General features: G+C 41.8%; 1 protein-coding gene across 4 annotated transcripts in view; it reads left to right on the top strand.

Annotated features, from left to right (window-relative positions):
- BDP1 (BDP1 general transcription factor IIIB subunit) overlaps positions 1-20387 on the top strand; it is a 74613-nt gene that overhangs the window by 38642 nt on the left and 15584 nt on the right. For all 4 annotated transcript variants that reach the window (XM_075591979.1, XM_075591989.1, XM_075591996.1 and 1 more), the window contains 12 exons: positions 682-896; positions 1395-1617; positions 5840-6033; positions 6646-6814; positions 7710-7897; positions 9488-9626; positions 9819-10027; positions 10380-10599; positions 11286-11479; positions 11790-12147; positions 14709-14813; positions 15385-15418. In XM_075591979.1, coding sequence (XP_075448094.1) covers positions 682-896; positions 1395-1617; positions 5840-6033; positions 6646-6814; positions 7710-7897; positions 9488-9626; positions 9819-10027; positions 10380-10599; positions 11286-11479; positions 11790-12147; positions 14709-14813; positions 15385-15418 — 2248 coding nt within the window. The remainder of the gene's footprint in view (positions 1-681; positions 897-1394; positions 1618-5839; positions 6034-6645; positions 6815-7709; positions 7898-9487; positions 9627-9818; positions 10028-10379; positions 10600-11285; positions 11480-11789; positions 12148-14708; positions 14814-15384; positions 15419-20387) is intronic.

Below are 20387 nucleotides of genomic sequence, written 5' to 3'. Positions count from 1 at the left end.
ATTAAATAATACATAGGATGAGCGATTGTCCGGTGATTTTTACAATACTTGAATATAATTTTAACTAAGGAACGTACAATCTTACATTGATCTGTGTTCTGCTGAAGATTCTGCTTTAAAATGAATGTATGACATGTTGAAACTTGCTTTAAAAAACCCCCCAAAAAAACCTGTAATGAGTTTTGTTGCTTCTACAACAAATTTAATCTTTAAAATCTCAAGTGTTTGAGATTGCTAACTACATGTTACAGAGATGAGCGATAGGCGGATAATTATGTGTCTTGTAATACCTATTTAAGGTAAGAAACGTTGTAATGGCAAATGCCTTGCTTTAAATAATCTTCCATGTGGGGTGTTTACACTTTGGGACCCTGTGAAGCTGAGCCCAAAGTGCATGCTGCTTCCATGTTAGTCACTGCTTCATCCACACCCACAAGTTAGGGTAATGGGTAAGTGTCTAAAAATGTCTGTCAATGCTATTGCATTAAAAAAAAAATGTGTATTGATTTTGACTTTTTCATGGTAAGATTTTGATTTTGGAAAAGGTACACCTTAGGGCTTTACATTTAGCTCTCTGATTAACAGTGGTTGACAACCACTGATATGAACTAGTGTTATGTGCATCGATCCCCATTCTGCAATCTCTTTATTGTACTGTCTGGTTTCTAAATATTTCTGCAGGCGGTAAAATGTGACGAAGAAAATGCTTCATTTCCAAGAAATGCTAATAAAGAAAGCTCCAGCTCTCCAGGGAGGGCAGCCAATCTGTCAGATAGCAGCATACAGCAAGCACTTCAATCTGAAGGGGCCTTATCAAGTGTGAATGTGGCTAAAGAGGAAATCTCGACTTCACCTTTGGACCATGTTAAAGATAATACTGCCCAAATGTCGGTCATGTAAGTTTTTGTATACATCAGGTGTCCTTTGTATCCTTCTTTGCAATTACTACAGCGCTGAATATCTTAACGTTTTGTACAGTTGACCTACTATTATTAGGTAGACCATATAGACCCTTTGGTGTCTATTTTTAATAAAGTACACTCTACTGACTACGAGAGCGTACATTGTTTTAACTACACGTTCACCGAATTTAATTAAAGAATTACATAATTTAAAAAAAAAAAAATACTGTTTATTTCACCCCTGACCGTTTATTACATAAAGGTCTGCGGTGCGCCTACCAAAGGGATTCTTTAGTGTATCCTCTTTGATACACCTATATAGTCATTTCTGACCTATCCCTAGGCAGCACGCCTCCTCCACCAAGGGGTATCAGAGCGAGGTTTCCTTCTATAGTATCTCGTTTTGTACAGTTGCATTGCCAGTCAACTTGCTGCTTCAAAATGTCTCTCTTTCGCATAATGAACTGAACACGGATGCTGTATTTATTTCAGGTGTAATGAGGAGTTCTCCAGCTCTCAAGAAGAGCGAAAAGCAGTATTGTTGAAACCTGCGGTGCCAACGAGAGGCAGATTCCAGAGACCCAAACCAAATGTAGGCAGAGCAGCTGCAAGGACAGGTCTATCTGCTTCACAGGAGACTACCAAGGGAGAGACTAATGATGCAGGAAAAGAACAGGGCATTGACCACACACTGACCACACTAACCATCTCAAGTGTAAGAGAACTTGTGCTCAAATGTAGTTATGACTATTTTATTACAGAATTCATTTGGCTTCCATGTAATATGAATACAAATTGGTGGTAGAGGTTGTAACTGCTTATTCTAGAAAAAACAAACCGCTTCCATCGAAACTGCCATTCAAACATGAGAACGGTATCTTATACATTTTAATATTAAGTAGAATATGGCCGTCCTTTAGAAACAGGAGCATCAGCTGAAAAAGTACAGATGCAGTGGCCCTTATTTTAACAAATCACGGCGCCGTTTTCATGTGCGCTGCTGTATTCCACGCAGCATGAATGCGGCCAATCGTCCCAGGCACACGTGTTTATCGCGGTTGCTTTGTTTGAATTTCATGGATTGTGTGCAAATAAATGCAATGAAATGAATGAATTGTAATGTGTACAGTACAGGCAGTCCTCGCTATGCAATGCATACCTATATTCATTTTTACAACGCCAAAATGGCTTATCCAACGCTCTTACGACGCTTTGCAACGTTGTGTATGTGTGTATATATATATACACATTCACATAAACAACGTTGCAAAGCGTCGTAAGAGCGTATATATATATAATATTATACTATATAATTATTTATTATACTATATAATATATTATTTATTATGTTATATCTTATACTATATTAGTGAAAGCACTGTATGTTTGTTTGCCTGCCTGCCTGCCTGCATGCATGCCTGCCTGCTGGATGTCCGGTGTCCCTAGCGGCAATCTCATTGGTCCCTTGGCCCGCCCGCCCCCGCACACCTCTCGTTGGCCTCACACACTCACACCACCCCCTTGGCCCGCCCCCCACACCTCTCATTGGCCTGAGGCGGAGTGACGGGCCAAAGGTCCAAAAAAATAAAAAACACACACACACACACACACACACACACACACCTCTCTCCCCTCTCCAAATCACCTTTTCCCCCTCCCCAGCGGCATCACCTCTTCCCCCTCCCCAGCGGCATCACCTCTTCCCCCTCCCCAGCGGCATCACCTCTTCCCCCTCCCCAGCGGCATCACCTCTTCCCCCTCCCCAGCGGCATCACCTCTTCCCCCTCCCCAGCGGCATCACCTCTTCCCCCTCCCCAGCGGCATCACCTCTTCCCCCTCCCCAGCGGCATCACCTCTCCCCGCTCCAAATCACCTCTCCCCGCTCCAAATCACCTCTCCCCGCTCCAAATCACCTCTCCCCGCTCCAAATCACCTCTCCCCGCTCCAAATCACCCCTCCCCGCTCCAAATCACCCCTCCCCGCTCCAAATCACCTCTCCCCGCTCCAAATCACCTCGCTTCCCGCCTCCCCGCTCCAAATCACCTCGCTTCCCGCAGCTGCCACGCGGCGCGTAAGATGGCGGACCCCCTTCCTCCCTCGCGGCGCCGAGTCAGACGGTGGCGGCGCCCGGAAGTACAGGTAGGTGTCGCTCCCCACCTCCGGCGCCAAACGGAACTGAGAAAGGGCGCATCAACTGAGGTGTGTGTGTGTGTGTGTGTGTGTGTGTGTGTGTGTGTGTGTGTGTGTGTGTGTGTGTGTCACTGTCCACTGCCCCCCCCTCCTATCCACTGCCCCCCCCTCCTGTCCACTGCCCCCCCCTCCTGTCCACTGCCCCCCCCTCCTGTCCACTGCGTCCCCCCTCCTGTCCACTGCGTCCCCCCTCCTGTCCCCCCTCCTGTCCACTGCCCCCCCCCTCCTGTCCACTGCCCCCCCTCCTGTCCACTGCCCCCCCCTCCTGTCCACTGCCCCCCCCTCCTGTCCACTGCCCCCCCTCCTGTCCACTGCCCCCCCCTCCTGTCCACTGCCCCCCCCTCCTGTCCACTGCCCCCCCCCTCCTGTCCACTGCCCCCCCCCTCCTGTCCACTGCCCCCCCCCTCCTGTCCACTGCCCCCCCCCTCCTGTCCACTGCCCCCCCCCTCCTGTCCACTGCCCCCCCCCTCCTGTCCACTGCCCCCCCCCTCCTGTCCACTGCCCCCCCCTCCTGTCCACTGCCCCCCCCCTCCTGTCCACTGCCCCCCCCTCCTGTCCACTGCCCCCCCCCTCCTGTCCACTGCCCCCCCCCTCCTGTCCACTGCCCCCCCCTCCTGTCCACTGCCCCCCCCCTCCTGTCCACTGCCCCCCCCCTCCTGTCCACTGCCCCCCCCCTCCTGTCCACTGCCCCCCCCCCTCCTGTCCACTGCCCCCCCCCCTCCTGTCCACTGCCCCCCCCCCCTCCTGTCCACTGCCCCCCCCCCTCCTGTCCACTGCCCCCCCCCTCCTGTCCACTGCCCCCCCCCCCTCCTGTCCACTGCCCCCCCCCCTCCTGTCCACTGCCCCCCCCTCCTGTCCACTGCCCCCTCCCTCCTGTCCACTGCCCCCTCCCTCCTGTCCACTGCCCCCCCCTCCTGTCCACTGCCCCCCCCCTTCTGTCCACTGCCCCCCCCCTCCTGTCCACTGCAGGAAATGCAGGGGGAGGAATCCATGCCTTTGAGGCGCCCCCCCCCCTCCCTTTGACGCCCCCCCCCTCCCTTTGACGCCCCCCCCTCCCTTTGACGCACGCACGCACACACTGACTGACGCGCACACAAAGCCTGACTGACGCACGCACACACTGACTGAGGCACACACTGACTGTGTGTGCGTCAGTCAGTCTGTGTGTGTTTGTGTTTCTGCCTCAGACTCACTGACGCGCGAGCAAACACACAGTGACTGACGCACACACGCTACATGAAGCTGTAAAGGAGGGAGGGAGGGGGGGGACTGGATTGATGTGAATGGGGGACAAACAGAGAGAGGGGGGAGGAGAGAGAGGAACGGGAACATTACATCCCGGGCAACGCCGGGTCTCTCAGCTAGTTATATATATAATACAGTATATACACTATATAATTTATGTGTGCGCTGCATATCTTATTGCCTGCATAAAATATTTGGTGTATTTTAGTGTTAAAAATGCCTTCAGGAACGGAACCTTTCATTTAAACAGTGCTCCTGTGGGAAAACGTGTTTCGCTTTACAACGTTTCGCTTTACAACGCCATTTTGAGTAACGCATTGTGTCGGATAACCGAGGACTGCCTGTACTGTGCTACTGTGTCAATTTCAGGTGTTTAAAAGCCAGAACACTAAAATACCATTTTATGCACTTTCCTGTACTCACGTCTTAAGGCGCTACGGTTGGAAGAAATCCCGCGCCATGACATGGGTATTCCGAGGTATACACCGCGTGATTTGTTAAAATAATGGTCGCTGCATCTGTAACTCCTACATGAATGCGTTGCCCCTCAAGCACTTCAATGATTTTGGTCGGCTTTTAACATCATGTTGTGGTGACTCTCTTGCCGTAGCATAGAGTTCTTGGGGTTGGAGATAAGAGGACTTGTAAACATATTCATTGGTACAAACTACACACACCCTGTCTCCAGCCAGCAAGTCTGCTGGTAGGAGGTAGGCAAGAAGTGTGTTATCTGCCACGTGTTTCAGCTGTCTTTTGTCACTAAATATGTTAAATCCAGGTACAGTATTTGGCTACTTCACAGAATGGCATAGCATATTATTGAATGTTCTGCAACGTTTTATTTTTTAACTATTTGCAGATAAATATAACTGCACTGCAGCAGTATAAATATCATTTTTAATGTACGTAAAAGCATGTTTGCAATCTTAGCACAGGAAATAGCCTTGTGTAGTTTACTAATGGTTTGAAATTGATATCACATCTTTGTGATAGTATGAAGGCACCAGTGTGAGAAATTATTTCTTTATTATTCCTAAACGAGCAGTTTAACTTTGACTCTCATTGGTGTTTCCCCCTATGCAAAACCATATACTATATTATCCTTTTCATTTGAAAAATGTATATATATATTTTTTTTTACTATTGAGCCATTTTCTTTTGTAATTAAATGTAATATTGAAACAGATGAAAGAATACTGCAGGAAATGTTTTTATACTGTAGATGCCCAAATACCTAGATTCACGTTACAAAAATATAAGCCAAATTAGATTTCATCAGATCAAAACTTAAAAAAAATAAATGTAAACACCTTAAAGCAGTTTTATAGTGTTTAATATAGACAAGAAACTGTTAGATATTGAAGAAGCCAATAATCCTAACATGAAGATATTTGTGGTCCGATATCCAACCTTTAAACACCATTGCCCTGAATTTTACACTGCCAATATTACTTTAGTTGTGGCAATCCTTTGTGTATTTACTGTTTCCTTATGTCCTGCAGACATCGAAAAACGAAGAACCGGTTTCATCATCACAGAGTATGGTAAAAAATGTTTTTTCCAACTCGGAGAATGCAGTGTGTTTGTCTGGTAAACATGTAGAAGAGGAAACCCAATTAAATAAGCTTGAGGATGATGCATCAATCTCCGTATTGACAGAATGTAACCACGAAAATACTATAAAAGTGCCCGCATTGTAAGTATTTGAGCTCATTTCACACTTCCGCCGCACTAACTAGTCACAATAGGAATGATTAGAATTCCTTTACTACTTGAATGGTCAGCAACGCGATAGTTGCCGCAATAACAAGGTCTCCGATGTGTAATCGGTTAGAAGATGAATGTTAACACGTTTTCATCTTTACTTTGCTGTTAAATGTTGCTTTGATACCCTTTTTGCACCACAATATTTGCAAATGAAGGATCAGTTGTTGTGTGAAACTGGTTCAGTTGCTGTACTGTAACCATTACAAATGTGAGAAATGCTCTACATTGCAGTCATTTTTGTTCAATCGGTCCAATCCTTTGAGAACCACTATGAATCATAAATATACCAACAATATAATACATGCGAGAACTGAAGCAAAACCGTAATAAGCGCATCACCGACCCAAGTAAATTATTAGTATCCAAGTCTCTGCCACAAAGGTAAATACTTCTGTATGTGGGAAACCTACAGAGACAAGTGGTTTAGATATATGTACATTAGCGATATTTGCGGACCAACTAATAGTGGATCTGTATAGTTGGGGACATTGTTGGCTATACCTTGGTCTGAGAATTGTAATTGTGACTGTGTTTTTTTTAGGACTCAAGAAGCCACCATTTTTGAGGGACAAAGTACACAGACAGCAGTGAAGCCAATGCGATCCAGATTCCAGAAACCCAAGCCCAACATTGGAAGAGCAGCTGGAAAAAAAGAGACGCCTGTAGTAGTCAAAAAGGATGCACCAAAAGAAGAGGCTGGATTGCCAGATGTGAGTGATGGAATAGAGCACATAATAAACAAATGCTTATCTTTGTCACGTAATCTTACACTCCCCTACTGGTCAACAGTATGACATAAGAAAAATACCATACTGTACATTGTGATTATTGCTACTTATTGCTACTTGTTGAAAACTTGTATCAAGATATTGGTCTAAAGTTATTTTAAGTAATTCTGAAATTCAAATGCAATAATTGCAGTAAAACATATATCATGAAGACACTTGCTCAGATGTCCGCATAGCTTGATATTCTGGCACTAGTATCAAATGTATGTTTCATTTTGACAGTCCTGAATTGCCATGTAACTTTAACTATGTAATGTGTAAATCCATCATAAAGTGCGTTCTTAAAGATTATTTTTTTTTGTGGAACAAAGTGGTAAAGATATCTGCTGTCAAGGGAGTAATGCCACTATCCAAAAAGTGCTGTAAAAATATACATTTTAGTAAATTTCTAGTTAAACAAAGCAGGACATTTGACACAAAACAAAGAATACAGTTCATAATGCATATACATGTACTAGTGCCTGAAAGACACAATAAATCAAAGTAATAACCTAAGCTATATATTATGGTGGTGATCTTATTAGTTTATTTCATATTTAGTATAATTGTATTTAAAGCCCGTTCTTGTGCCTGCACATTATTACACTGTGAGCAGTGATTACAAGTAAATGCCATGCCAAGGACCAATGGGCTGTGTGTGGTGCTTACACACCAAGTAAACATTGTGTCTGGAATAAAGTAGCAACATCTAAGCCTTGGTTGACCTTAAATCCTTATAAATGGTACAGAAATCTGTTTCAACAGTTTTTTTTTTTTTCAACAGTTTTTTTTTTTTTTTTTTTTCAATCGTTTAAAAAATGATTTTTTTAAATTTTAGGATCAACCTAAATTGGATGCTTACCCTGATCCTCAAGAGCAACTGGACAGAGTGGACAAGGGAGAGGTCACAGATGTGCTGGGAACGCCTCCCTTACATAGCAAAGATGTGCTTCCCATCAGTCATGCACAAAATAAACATCCCAGCCCTGCTAAAGACCAGGAAGCTGACACAAAGGCAACTGAGCAGTACGTATTCATAACAAGAAATGTAAAAAAACACCCGTCAGAACATGGTAGTAAATATATCTTTAGCGCTCATGTCTTATGCAAATTGCATAAAATCTATCTTCCATTTTTTCCTTTGTATTTACATGTTCCCTTTTGATCCTTATTCTGTTAAAGGAGCAATATTGTATAGCTTATTACCACCTTCGGAAAGCTGGCTAGTACCAACAAATCATCTACAAACTATTGATTATCCCCTTTGCTGACACCTTGTTCTGTGACAATAGTCTTTCCTAATACTTAAAGGTATCTTCATTTCCAGTTTTATTGAATGAAATGTGTTGAAGTGCTGCTGATATTGATGTAGCTATTAAGCATTAAGCTGTTTTGCAGCAATAATCTGCAAATTCTTTCATCTACTTAAGCGGGTATTGCACTTTGTGCATAGATAATAAAATACTTTATTCCCATATCTACTAATATATGCAGCAGTATGTAGAAGAATACATAAATGTATAGGTGCATTAACTATAACATAGATTGAGCAAAGCAAAACAGAAAAAGTATCTCAGGGGTCTTTAATAAAGGATTTTCATTTTGTGTATTAAATAAAATATAGGTGCATATTTACTAAGCAGTCTTCTGTCTTAAATGCAATATCCTACTATAAAAAAAAAATCCGTTCTGTAGTATTGGATAGTACTTACTAAATTAAAAAAAAATTAATTCATAATGCCATTTTTAATAAGTTTTAATATACTGAACATCCTTAGATTTCTATAGCAGGTTTATCCCACCTCCCCAGCAGTGCAAGATCTTTGCATTACTTTCCTGTTTGTGATAATTTGCTGCCAATATTCCGAGCACTTTGACCTGTTAAATGTAACAATAGATAATGTTACCTTCGTAAAATAAGAATACATTGTAGCTGCTGAATTACATTGACTGAAGGATTGATTGAAACTGATAGGCAGCCATTTAGTAAACCTTGGGAAGCAGGATCTTTGCTAATCGATTAGGAGAGAACAAATCGATCAGCAGATAAGGTAATTGGTTTTCAATAAAGGTAATGAAAGGCTGCATATATATATATATATATATATATATATATATATATATATATATATATATGTATATATGTATATATATATATAAAAAAAATATATATATATTTAGTTATTTATTTTGTTTTTATGTGTTGTTTGGATTGCCTCTTTAAGACACTTTAAAGTCCATTGACTGGCTAAAGTCAATGGGTTCTAAGGCGCTCCAGTGCCGTACGGTGTTTATGGCACAAGACTTGGCTTAGTACAAATGACCCATAGTGTACTGTTAGGGACATTTGGAAAGCAAACCCATTATCACACAAACCGAAACGGGAAAATAGTTTGGTCTGTTATTGGATATAATCATCACTGCTTCTTTAATCTGTTAAATGCTGAATTCTGTCCTAATTTTACACTTTGCCCACTTTCTTGAACCCAATGATTACAATATGTATTGCTGTAGAGAAATGTTACATATTTTATCTTTGAGTAAATGTTCATAATTTTTTTCTTCTACTGTTTTGAATTGTTTAAAAATGAAAACTAGATTTCTGTATGCCAACAGAAATCAGAGTCTTAATGAGGGTAGCAGACAGAGTCCCACACCGCAAGCGCCAATACTAAGAGGGCGTCTTCAGAGGCCAAAACCAAACTTGGTCAGAGCAGTGGCAAGAAAAGGAGCTCCTGTAACCCGCACAGATAAGGTACCGGGAAACATGCTGGGCATTTATAGAAATGTAAAGTCTTATGCAAACAGAACGGTTATTTTTTACTTTGAAGTGATTAGCTAGTTTTTCCAGTATAAAAACGCTGGTTATAAATGTAGAACAAATGTTTGCAACTATGTTACAAATAATTATTCTATTTATGATATATTGTTCCTACTGTATTTCTAGAAGCCGCAGGATGACTCCTCAACCGTTCCCGTTATTGAAGACAAACGCAGTGATGCAGATGCCAGTGACGGGATGTCTACTGAAGAATGTAAACCAGTCTGTCCAACTACGTCTCCCAAGAAATCACCAGCCTATAGCAGAGTAGCAGAAGATGGGGATGTCTCTAAACCACTATCTGTTCAGAATACGCATGCTGATGTATCTGCAAGGTAATGGATAATGAATATGTTTGTTTATCTTTGCATGGCTTGAGAGGGATGTCTCGAACAGATGGAGATGTTGGAATAACAAAACAAGTTGGGATGGATTTCTCCCTTTTTGATTTTCAACTAGAACCAAAAAACCTGTTTTTTTTTGTTTTGTTTTTTAATTAATTTATTTTTATTATATAATTATTGCACAAAAACATAAGTTTGATATGAAATTTGCCTTGTCATGATCAAGTTATACCATGGTAGGAGTTTTGTAAAGAGGAAAAACCTGTGTGTATAGTTGTCTAATAGAAAAATAGATATTAAGGGGTAATGACGTTCCCTTCTCTCGTTTTCTTTTTAAACCTAGTATGAATGAAAACAGTAATTTAAGTGCAGCGATAAAACCGGCTCAGCTCAGAAGAGGAAGACTTGTACGGCCAAAGCCAAACCTGATAAAAGCCGTTAACAGGGGGGAGAGCCAATTGAAAGATAAATCTGATCTGCAGACGAAGACGGACCATGGTGACCTGGAAGTCTCTCCCACGCTTCATGATTATACCTCCACGCCACCACCTCCTTCGCCCACAGTAAGAACTGGCTTCTTTTCCAGATTGCTTTTGCTCCTTCATTGTTTGAGGCCTGAAGCTCCAGAACGTGACACCTTTGAGTCGGATGTCACTGCATTTGTACAGTTTTATACGTAGTGCAGACAGTGTGCTGCACTTGGATGCAGAGCACATACATTAATTAAACCTTAGTGTTTTCAAAGAAAGTGTTACACTTTAATTTTGTACACACGGTTACTGAAAGTGTTTTTATTTACAAATGATGATTTGTGCACCATAGTCATGATTTCTTTTGCTAGCTTTTCAGGATGACACTTACTCCAATAGTTCAGTGAGAGGATGACCACTGCTGTTTATAACCCTCTAACCTGCAGCTTCACTTTGCAGCTGTGGATTGCTCACATCTCCATCACTGCAGTTTAAATCAAGGATTAGAGAGTAATACGTTTCATTTAAATCAGTTAGCTTAGTGTATCCCTTTTTGTTGCAGATCGATGCATAAAAACATTTTGACCCCTCCGTACTCAAGTTACAGTAAATCCTTATAATAAATGCAAAGATTACGTTTAATGAAGCTGGCCCTACTCTTTTCCCCCCTACCCGAGACGCCTGCCGTTTGACACACAGGATTGTTCCCGGTTTTCACTGTTTGTTGTTGGTTGTCACAGTATAATTTTAACTGGTCCAAATTTGTATCCCCGTTTTAGAAGAGAGAAAACGCTGTCAATGAAGTGTCTGTGTCCTCGCCTATCGGCAAAAGGAAAGCTGCTGATGACTCTAGTAAGGAAGTGTCCCCTAAAAGATGCAGGTCCTCTAGCATTGTTCAGACACCAACATGTGAATTAGACTCTGTATCTTTGACCACAGGAGGGCAGGAGGATAGTCCAGCAAAACGAACCAGGTGAGCTTTAAAAGACCTAAGGAGAATGGCTTGGTGCACATTCACCACGTCTGTATAACAAGGCTGGTTTCTTGTCTTCATTCTTGATTTGACTTGCTAGCAACCTTGGTGGTGGAGTCTGAAGACTTTTGTTTGTTAATTGAATGTGTTCTATTACTTAAAAAAAATAAAAATTCTTAAGCAACATTTTTAAAGCCACAATCCCTGTTTGAGCGCTACAAATAAAATGTGGGTTATTTTTCACTTTTAATATAAAAAGTTCTTAATAGTCTTGTATAATGCTTGCATCTCTTTTAATACAAACTCTTAGATTTGGACGACAGCTGAAAAAGTCCACGCCAGTGACGCCCCCTGTAAAGCCCAAACCATCTGAACATTTGTCTAACAACTCAGAAAAAGAGCGGACGCTCCGAAGTACCAAACCCAGTGCCTGCAAAAGCAGTGAATCAAAACCCACCTCCATTAAAAGCAGAGGGAAGACCACCCTAGTGAAGCTGCGGGCTTCCCAGCGACACGTGGAGGATGATGAGGATGATGCAGAATTAGACTTTGAAGAGGAGAATTATAATCTATCCCCTGACAAAATGAACCAAGCCCCAGTTTTTGTTCCCTACAGCCTGAGGTCACCAAAACCTGTGCTTGCTGAGGTTGAAGAGAGCATGGAAGAGGTATCGTCCATAGGCGTAATCATTTTTAGGCTGTTTTATTATATATATATATATATATATATATATATATATATATATATATATATATATGTAGCGGTATCAGTACCGTGTTAGCTGAGCTTCAATAATCAAAAAATAAATAGATGATACCGTTCTGTGGCTAACGAAATGCTTTTATTTGTGCGAGCTTTCGAGATACACTGATCTCTTCTTCCGGCGATGTTGTAACATATATATATATATATATATATATATATATATATATATATATATATATATATATATATATATACAGTGTTCGACAAACCTATACATTTGCTCGCCCCGGGCGAGTGGATTTAACATCGTGGCGAGCTCCTATTGGCCCAAGCAGCACATGTTTGGTACTAGGTGGCGAGTAGATTTTTTTTGGTGATTTGTCAACCACTGTATGTGTGTATATATATATATATATATATAAATGTGTGTATATATATATATATATATATATATATATATATATATATCTTGATGAGATTAAAATGTACCCATCTGCACATTTCTACTCGTTTATAGTTGTGGGCTATGCCAATTCTATCCAAGAAAAAAATGCTTTGTCCAAACTTGGGAAATTGGACCGCTCAAACTTGAGCAGTTTTATTGTTCACCATTTGCTTTCTAAGGCTGCGCTTATAGTGCCGGCAACAGCGACGTGACGCGACGTTGCGGCAAAACAAAATGCATTGCCGCCGTCGCGTGCGCTTATAGTAAGCGCGACGGATTGGTCGCGATCGCTGGAATTTATCTCTTTGATTTTCCAGCGGCCGTCGCCGGCACTATAAGCGTCGCCTTAGGCTGTGCTTAGAGTGCCTGGGTACGCCGCGACAAAACAAATACATTGAATCCGTCGTATGCACTTATAGTAAGCGCGACGTAGCGTCAAAAAATTTGGAAGCCAGTGAAATTTGATTTTGGGAGAGACAGTCGCCACGTGACTGTCTCTACACCAATCACAGAGCGCCTACTGCTCTCTGCCCTCCCCCTTCGTGACGTCACTGGCCTTGTCGCCAGCGACGTCACTCAAAACTAAAGTTTTTAACTTTCGCAAACGGCGTCGGGTGACGTCGCCGGCACTATAAACGCGGCCTAAGTCTTTAAAATTCTATTTCATTTCTGAAATGCAAAAAGCAGTAAGGACTGTTTTTCGTAAAATGCCATAATTCGTTTTTATTAGCTGTTTGGTAAAAGGGCAGCCCATTCTAGGACAAAGGGAACTAAGGACATGTGGCTTGTTTAATAGTTAAATGTTAAATGTACCGGATTGACACCTTGAGTTTAAAAAAAAATCACAGTTTAGAAGTATTTTAGATCATTTTTTTCTAAAGGTTTTTTCCCTTTCCAGGGTAAACATGCTTAGGAGGGGTTTTTCCATCTTTAATGAATATCAATCTAGAATTTGTCTACTGTTTGTTTTTTTAAAGTGTCAATCAGCTATATTGAACCTAAACATCCATCCGTCTTTCTTACTTTTGTCCTGGGGGGAGGGGAGGGCTGGACCTTTAAGAGTTCTGTACTATGTTGGACAGCTGTTTTTCTGCTTAAAGCCACAATCTACGCTGCTTGTGATTTATTCCTTTTGCAAACTTGCCTGGACCTGGGAGTCCCGTAGAGCTGATCTGTGTTCCCTCGACATCCAACCAGGATGCCTCGACCAGGATGCCCTGGTTCCCGATTGCCGAACCATTTTCTTGTCTGGTGGACACTAAATAGCCCGGGTTGAGGGCATGCTCCTGGGGCCAGTAGAAATTTGCATAGTGACTGGCCAAAAAAATTACAACTTTTCTATACGTGACCCCGTGGCCATATTTTGCAGTTTTTTTTGGGGGGGAAAGGGGGTCAAAAGTGATACAAAGCACCCCGATATCTCAAGAACCGGGAAGTTGCAGTGGCTTGAGGACCTCGGATGAGCTCTGAGGGACCTCCAGGAGTAAGCAAGATTAAAAAAAATAATAATAATTTTGTAGGGAGATTGCTGTTTTTAAATGTGGTAGTGCAAATGCATATGTATCAGCGAATTTGATGCAGTATTTAATTACGCTATTGAAAAATGACCCGTATAAAATATTGTTTTCTTGACTAATTTTTCTATTTGCAAATTGTATTTGTGTAGTTATTTAAATACACGTAAACAATTTTAAGTAAACTGTTAACTGGCCAATTTATGCTTGGGTTGGAAGAACGTGGCATAGGGCTTTTTGAAGCGAAATACAGTACAATCATTGTATTTTGTTTCATTCTGACCAGTAACAGAAAACGGTAGAAATTGAGCCTGCAATTTGTAGTTTAGCAAATAGTTGCATAATAAATTGACATTGTTGTCTTCTATCCCACTCTTTATCTTTACACTGTAACTGTTAAAGCCAGACTAGAAAAGTACAGTTTTTCTTTTTCTTTTTAGGTTTACTTGTATATTAACATATGTTCGGTCTGATGGGTATTTGTTGCACCTACCAAGTCGGCTTGCTTTTAGCAAATTTCCCAACTGAATGTGTGTTTATTGATGTTTGATGTATTAAATGCAGCTTGACATACCAGTGGAGGTTTTAGATGTGCAGAATATCATTGAAGATGGGCCTGAGGACCCTAAGCTGTCCTCTACTCCAACTACAGCTGACATGTCACAGAATGTAAGTACTGTGTGTGTTGTATAAAAACAAAACATGCTTTTGTACTGCTAGATTATGGAGGTATAGGCATACAGTATCAGTGCAAATCAGGACCCATGACCTGCTTTAAATGTAGAATCTAGTATTCTACTAAGATTGTTTTTTTATGCTTGAAAATAGTTAAAATACCAGCACATAGGGGGAGATTCACTATGCTCCAATAAGGGGTATTGGAGCTGGATTCCCACGTTAACTGTCATACAAGTCAAGGGTAGTTCATTCTGGAACATGCTCCAGTAACCCTTGTTGGAACGTAAAACACACACACGCGTGCGTGCGCTCACACACCCACCGCTCGCTCACACACACACCGCTCGCACGCACGCACACCGCTCGCACGCACGCACACACACACACCACTTAATCTGTGGGAGATTTAACAGGACAAATTGTGCCACTAGTTATTTCCATTGAAAGATGTAACCGTACTAGCTACTTTATAACTACAGTATTTGCTCATGTTTGAGCTGCTAGTTAAGTACAGCATTTTATTCTAAACATTATTTATATCCCCTGAATTTCTTTTTCCTAGGCATTAACATCTCATGCGGGTCAAGATGACACAGGTAACAATGAAACAGCCACTTACAAATGTGTATATGTAATTACTATAGTTGCAATACTTTTCTCTAGCACAAATAGTGCTGAAGCTCATAGTTGGGAAGTGGTAAGGAGGAGATAAGTAACCTTGTGGTTAAGCCCTTCACCGCCATTAGTGCATCATTTCTTGCTGGCCCCAATGGCAGCAACGGGATTAAGGCACCAGCCTACAGAGTTATGGAATGGGTTTATAAATCCAGTGAAGGCTCTGTGTTATTGGTGAAATCACTAGCTCTGTGCGTTGTGTAAAACATTATACTGTAAAGCAGTGATGGGCAACATGATATACATTAACGGCCTGGGCAGGTATGGCCTTCAGCCCCTAAAAGGGCCACATGTAATCTATTGCCCCATATAACCCCTCCCTATAACTCCTGTTATCCCATATAATTGTTTTGTATAACAACTCTGTGCTGAGCTTGCTCCTCTCTCTCTCTCCCTGCTGAACTCACTCCCTCTCTCTGCTGAGCTCGCTCCCCCCTCTGTGCTGATCTCGCCCCGTCCCATCTCACTCACCGTGCTGATCGCTCTCCCACACTCTTCATCCCCTCCCCTCCGTCATGGGTCAATGCTTTCCCTGCTGTCTGTAGCTCCACCCCCGTATGCATCTGCGATTGGATGAAAGGAGGAACGGCTCAGGTGGCGGGGGGGGGGGGGGTGAGAGGCGGTTGAGGCCTGCAGAGGAAGCCCGTATGGGGGCCGCCAGTTGCCCACCAGGGCTGTACTGTCTTGACAATGTTGGTTGTAATAATAGGTAACTTTTTATGTGAATGTGTGGCTTGCTTGTGTTTCTGTTAGAATTATTTATCATATATGTTTTGCTTTGAAGGGTGCTGAAAATTAATTTTGCTGCAAAAGGTTTCTGTTGTGAAAAGTGGTTGAAGTGTAATGATACTAGGAGTATGGAGTACCACTACTTTCTTTTTTAAATTTTTTATACACACACAGAGTTCCATTTTATTTGCATTTACAATCTTACTATAGTCTCCTTTTGCTTCTCTGTCTCCCTTTTTCTTCTCTTTGGGGATTACCATGTTGATGACCCCTCTCTTCCCTGGGTTTACTGCTTTCTCTCCACAAAAGCTTCCTTTGGCATACACTAATGGACTGCTGCCAGCACTCTCAAGGATGGGCCACTACCTGGACTTGTTTTTTTAATTTAGTAAACTGCTCTATGATTTTCCTCCCCGCCCCCTTCCTCTCTGACCATCTACTTCATCTCATTTCCTCTCTCAGCTCTGCCTAAACTAGCGTACATGCATACATACACTCATGCTGTGCTCTAATCTGGACACCTCTGAAGGAAATCTAATATTCTTGCTGACTTTCTCCATTACAAGTTCCTCATTTATCAACATTCATAAGTCTAACCCATGGCTCCTCATTATCCTTCACTCTCCCCTGTACCTCCATTTGTAGTGCTACCTTTCTTGTTCCACTACACCGTAAACCTTTGATAAGTATTTTAAGGCTAAGGTGAGTGCCATTTGCCATGTTTTCCCCTCTGTAACATCCTCTCATTCTACAACTCTTCCTAACTCTCCTTCTCCCCCCCCCCTTGACTCTTTCTCCCCTGTGGCAGAGGAGGAAGTGTCTAATTTTCCTCAACCTCTACAATTTGCCCTTCTGACCCCCATCCCTCCCCATCTCCTCAAACCATTTGCTTCCACTCTAATCCTTGCACTCATCCACATTTTCATCCTTCATGCATTTAATAGTGCTACATTTTGTCAACAAGAACACTGTGGACCCTACATGCCTCTTAATATTGCTCGGTCTTTCTTCTGCCTTTTGACCACAAACTCCTTAAACGCCTTGTTCTATTGCTTGATCCATATTTGTATCTCCTGTGCACTCCCAGACTCTCTCTAATCTGGTTCTGCACTGCTCACTCCTTAATCTGAAGCAGGCCTTACCTAAGTAGCTAAAGGGCTTCATGCTGCCGAAGACCAAGGTCATTTGACCCTTCTTGTATTACTCGACCTCTCTGCTGCTTTGGATACTGTAACACCCTCTTCTCCGTCACATTCTCCATGCTCTTGGTATTCATCACAAAACTCTATCCTGGATTCCATTGTACTTTTAAGAACACATTCTCTTCCACTGTCGGTCTGAGTCCTCGGGGGTCTGTCCTGGGGCTTTTTCTCTCTTCTCTATACAAGCATCGTCACAGGTGACCATTTCACATCTTTTTATTTCAAATATCCCCCCTATGCACACGATGCACTCATTTACTTTTCAATCCCAGACCTTACAGCTGCTGCACAGATCAAAGTCTTTAAATGTCTGCCCACAGTATCGTCCTAGATATGGCTTTCCGCAGACTTGTAGAAGACTGAGCTCCCTATAGCCCCTCTGAAGTGTGGCCCTATTGCCCCCTTTCCAATTGCTGTCAGTAGCACTATCATACACCCAGAAACTCGAGCATGCTGCGTAGGTGTCACATATGACTCCTCCCTCACATGCTCCTCTCCAATTATACGGTCGCTAAAACCTGCCATTTTTTCCTCCGTTACATTGCTACGGAACGCTTTTCCTTTGATTTACTGCTGAAACTCTAGTCAATATAGGAGAGAATGAGGGCATGGGTTAATGTAACCTACGGTCTGTCCTTCGTGCGTCTCACCTTTCTCCCTTAACAATATATACTAAATGCTGCTATAAGAATCACTCAAGTTTGTGTTCATTCTACCCCTTTTTGTATCTAAAGTGCTGTCCCGCATGAAACCTTTTTTTACTTTCTGACCTAATTCTCTTGAATGTCTTTCCCTCAATATCCACAAAGCACCTTCTCTCCTCACCTTCAAAGCCAGTCTCAAAACTCACCTCTTTAATGAACCATTTCAGAAGCTCACTATACATGCAAACACATTTACCTTCCTACTGGCTCTGTAACTTCTCCCTACATTACCACTTAATCTCATCCCTCCATAAATGTCTTTTGAGGCACTCCTTACCATTAAGCATTGTGTATTACACCCTTGTTATATTGTTGTTTATTACTGCTGTGAAGCGCTATATTCACAGGTGGCACTCTACACAGATGTAGCAAGACTTGCTGTCACTAGCGCTGTGGACGCACAAGCGGAAGTCAGCGGCGCTGGCGACCGTGTCTGCCACAATCGATGGGCCCCCTGCAGCGTTAGTCCTTCAGTGCTTCGACTACTGCAGTCGCAGCATCGAAGAGGTTAAGTCTTGCTACATTTGTACACATATAAATATGAAAGAGAAAAGAGAGCGTGCAAACTATAGTATATTAAAGCTGCAGTTCAAGCTGGCGTTTTAAAAATTATATATATTTTTTTCCCCCCGTTTAATATGTGCATCAATACAATCTGCACACTGACGTGATTAGCTAAGCTGCAGATCGATCCGTTCTCCTGTAATCCACTGTAATAGATTGCTTGCTCAGGGTTATTTAATTCAGTTCTTGCACAGTATTGTGGGCAATGAAGTTCCTAGAATATGATTGTGGTGTCAAGAAGTTAGGGAGCGCAGTGCACCAGTGGGAACATATGGGGAAAGAGCATAACACAAATGATAGTGCAACACTGTGTGATAAAATGATGATTAACATAGAACTGCAATTAGAGCAACATAAAAGAAGTCCAAGAGACTAATGGAAGACACCACAACTAGTAAAGGATCAACAAGGAAGATCCATTGAAGGTTGAGCTGCAATTTATCACTGGTTATATATTTTTCCTTTTTTATTATTGCTGTTATTTTATTATTGCTGGTTTTTAATTGCCTGATATTGTGTTTTACCTGGAACACCCCCAGGAGCGCCTGGTGATTTTTGTGTTCCCTAGAATATGATTGACTGGGCAGTTGCTAGATACAATTGGTTCACTGCTAGAGAGAGGGCGGGGCTCAAGAGCCAGAGTCTATCAGAAGGGTAAGGGGCTGTCACTTTGGAAATGCTTCTAACATTAGAAACATTAAAAAATGTCTTTAAAACATTCTATTCTTTAAAAAAAAAAATAATTTAAATGCTACAAGTATTTTCTCACAGTACAGAACTGATTTATTTAAAAAAACACACATGGGATATTGCTTGAACTGCTGCTTTAACATATGACCATGTGATGTGTATGTATAGTACTTTCTTTGGACGTGGGTTTATCCTTCTGATAGCTGCTGGAGCCTTCTGGTTTCTATCTCTGTTGGTCACAATAAGAGGAATCAAATTGACTGGTGATCCTTCACTCTATGTTCCTTAAGGAATGTGAACTATTTCCATTCACTTATTATTATCACTAAGATCTTTTAGATCACTCTCTGGCGCTGATCTATTTTCTTTTTTTAATATGTAAATATGAATACATATGCAATTTCACACTCTGCAGAAAAATGGACTTCTATCTCCCTTCCAATTTTTATTGCATAAATCTTGCTTAGACCTTTCTAACATGCAGTCCAAATACGTTTGAACCTAAGTTAAATAAACCTAGATCATTTTAACTCTAGCATAGAACTGCTACTGTTTGTTTTAGAAGCTTCGACCACTAGTCGTGATCTTTGTATGTGGGTTATTTTGAGGAGAGGATTTGTGTGGTAGAAACCATGTAATATTGGAGACTATAACCATATGCGATTTGCCTAATGGAATTATTCAGCAAATATAAAGCTGATAAGTGGTACGTTTCTACGGTCCTGGGTCCAATATTTAAAAATGTTACCTGAATGTTGCTTTTTGTGTATTAAGGGTTACTGTGTGCGTTTGTTGTGTGAGCTTGTTAAGGATGTGTGTAAAGCACATGAGATATGTGACAGGTTTGCCATGAGCAGTACAGGGCTTTGTAAGGTCATTAAAACATAGACCAATCAGAAACCACTTGTGTACAGTACTTCCTGAGAGTATAATATAATGTATGTTACGGAGCCCCAGTTTTAAAGATTTATGCCATCACCATTGTGATGTGAGATGTGCAT

Source organism: Ascaphus truei, chromosome 1 (genome assembly GCF_040206685.1).
Source record: "Ascaphus truei isolate aAscTru1 chromosome 1, aAscTru1.hap1, whole genome shotgun sequence".
NCBI classification, from domain to species: Eukaryota; Metazoa; Chordata; class Amphibia; order Anura; family Ascaphidae; genus Ascaphus; species Ascaphus truei.
The sequence above is the reverse complement of the archived record's forward strand: the minus strand, read 5'-3'. Positions and strand labels throughout refer to the sequence as shown.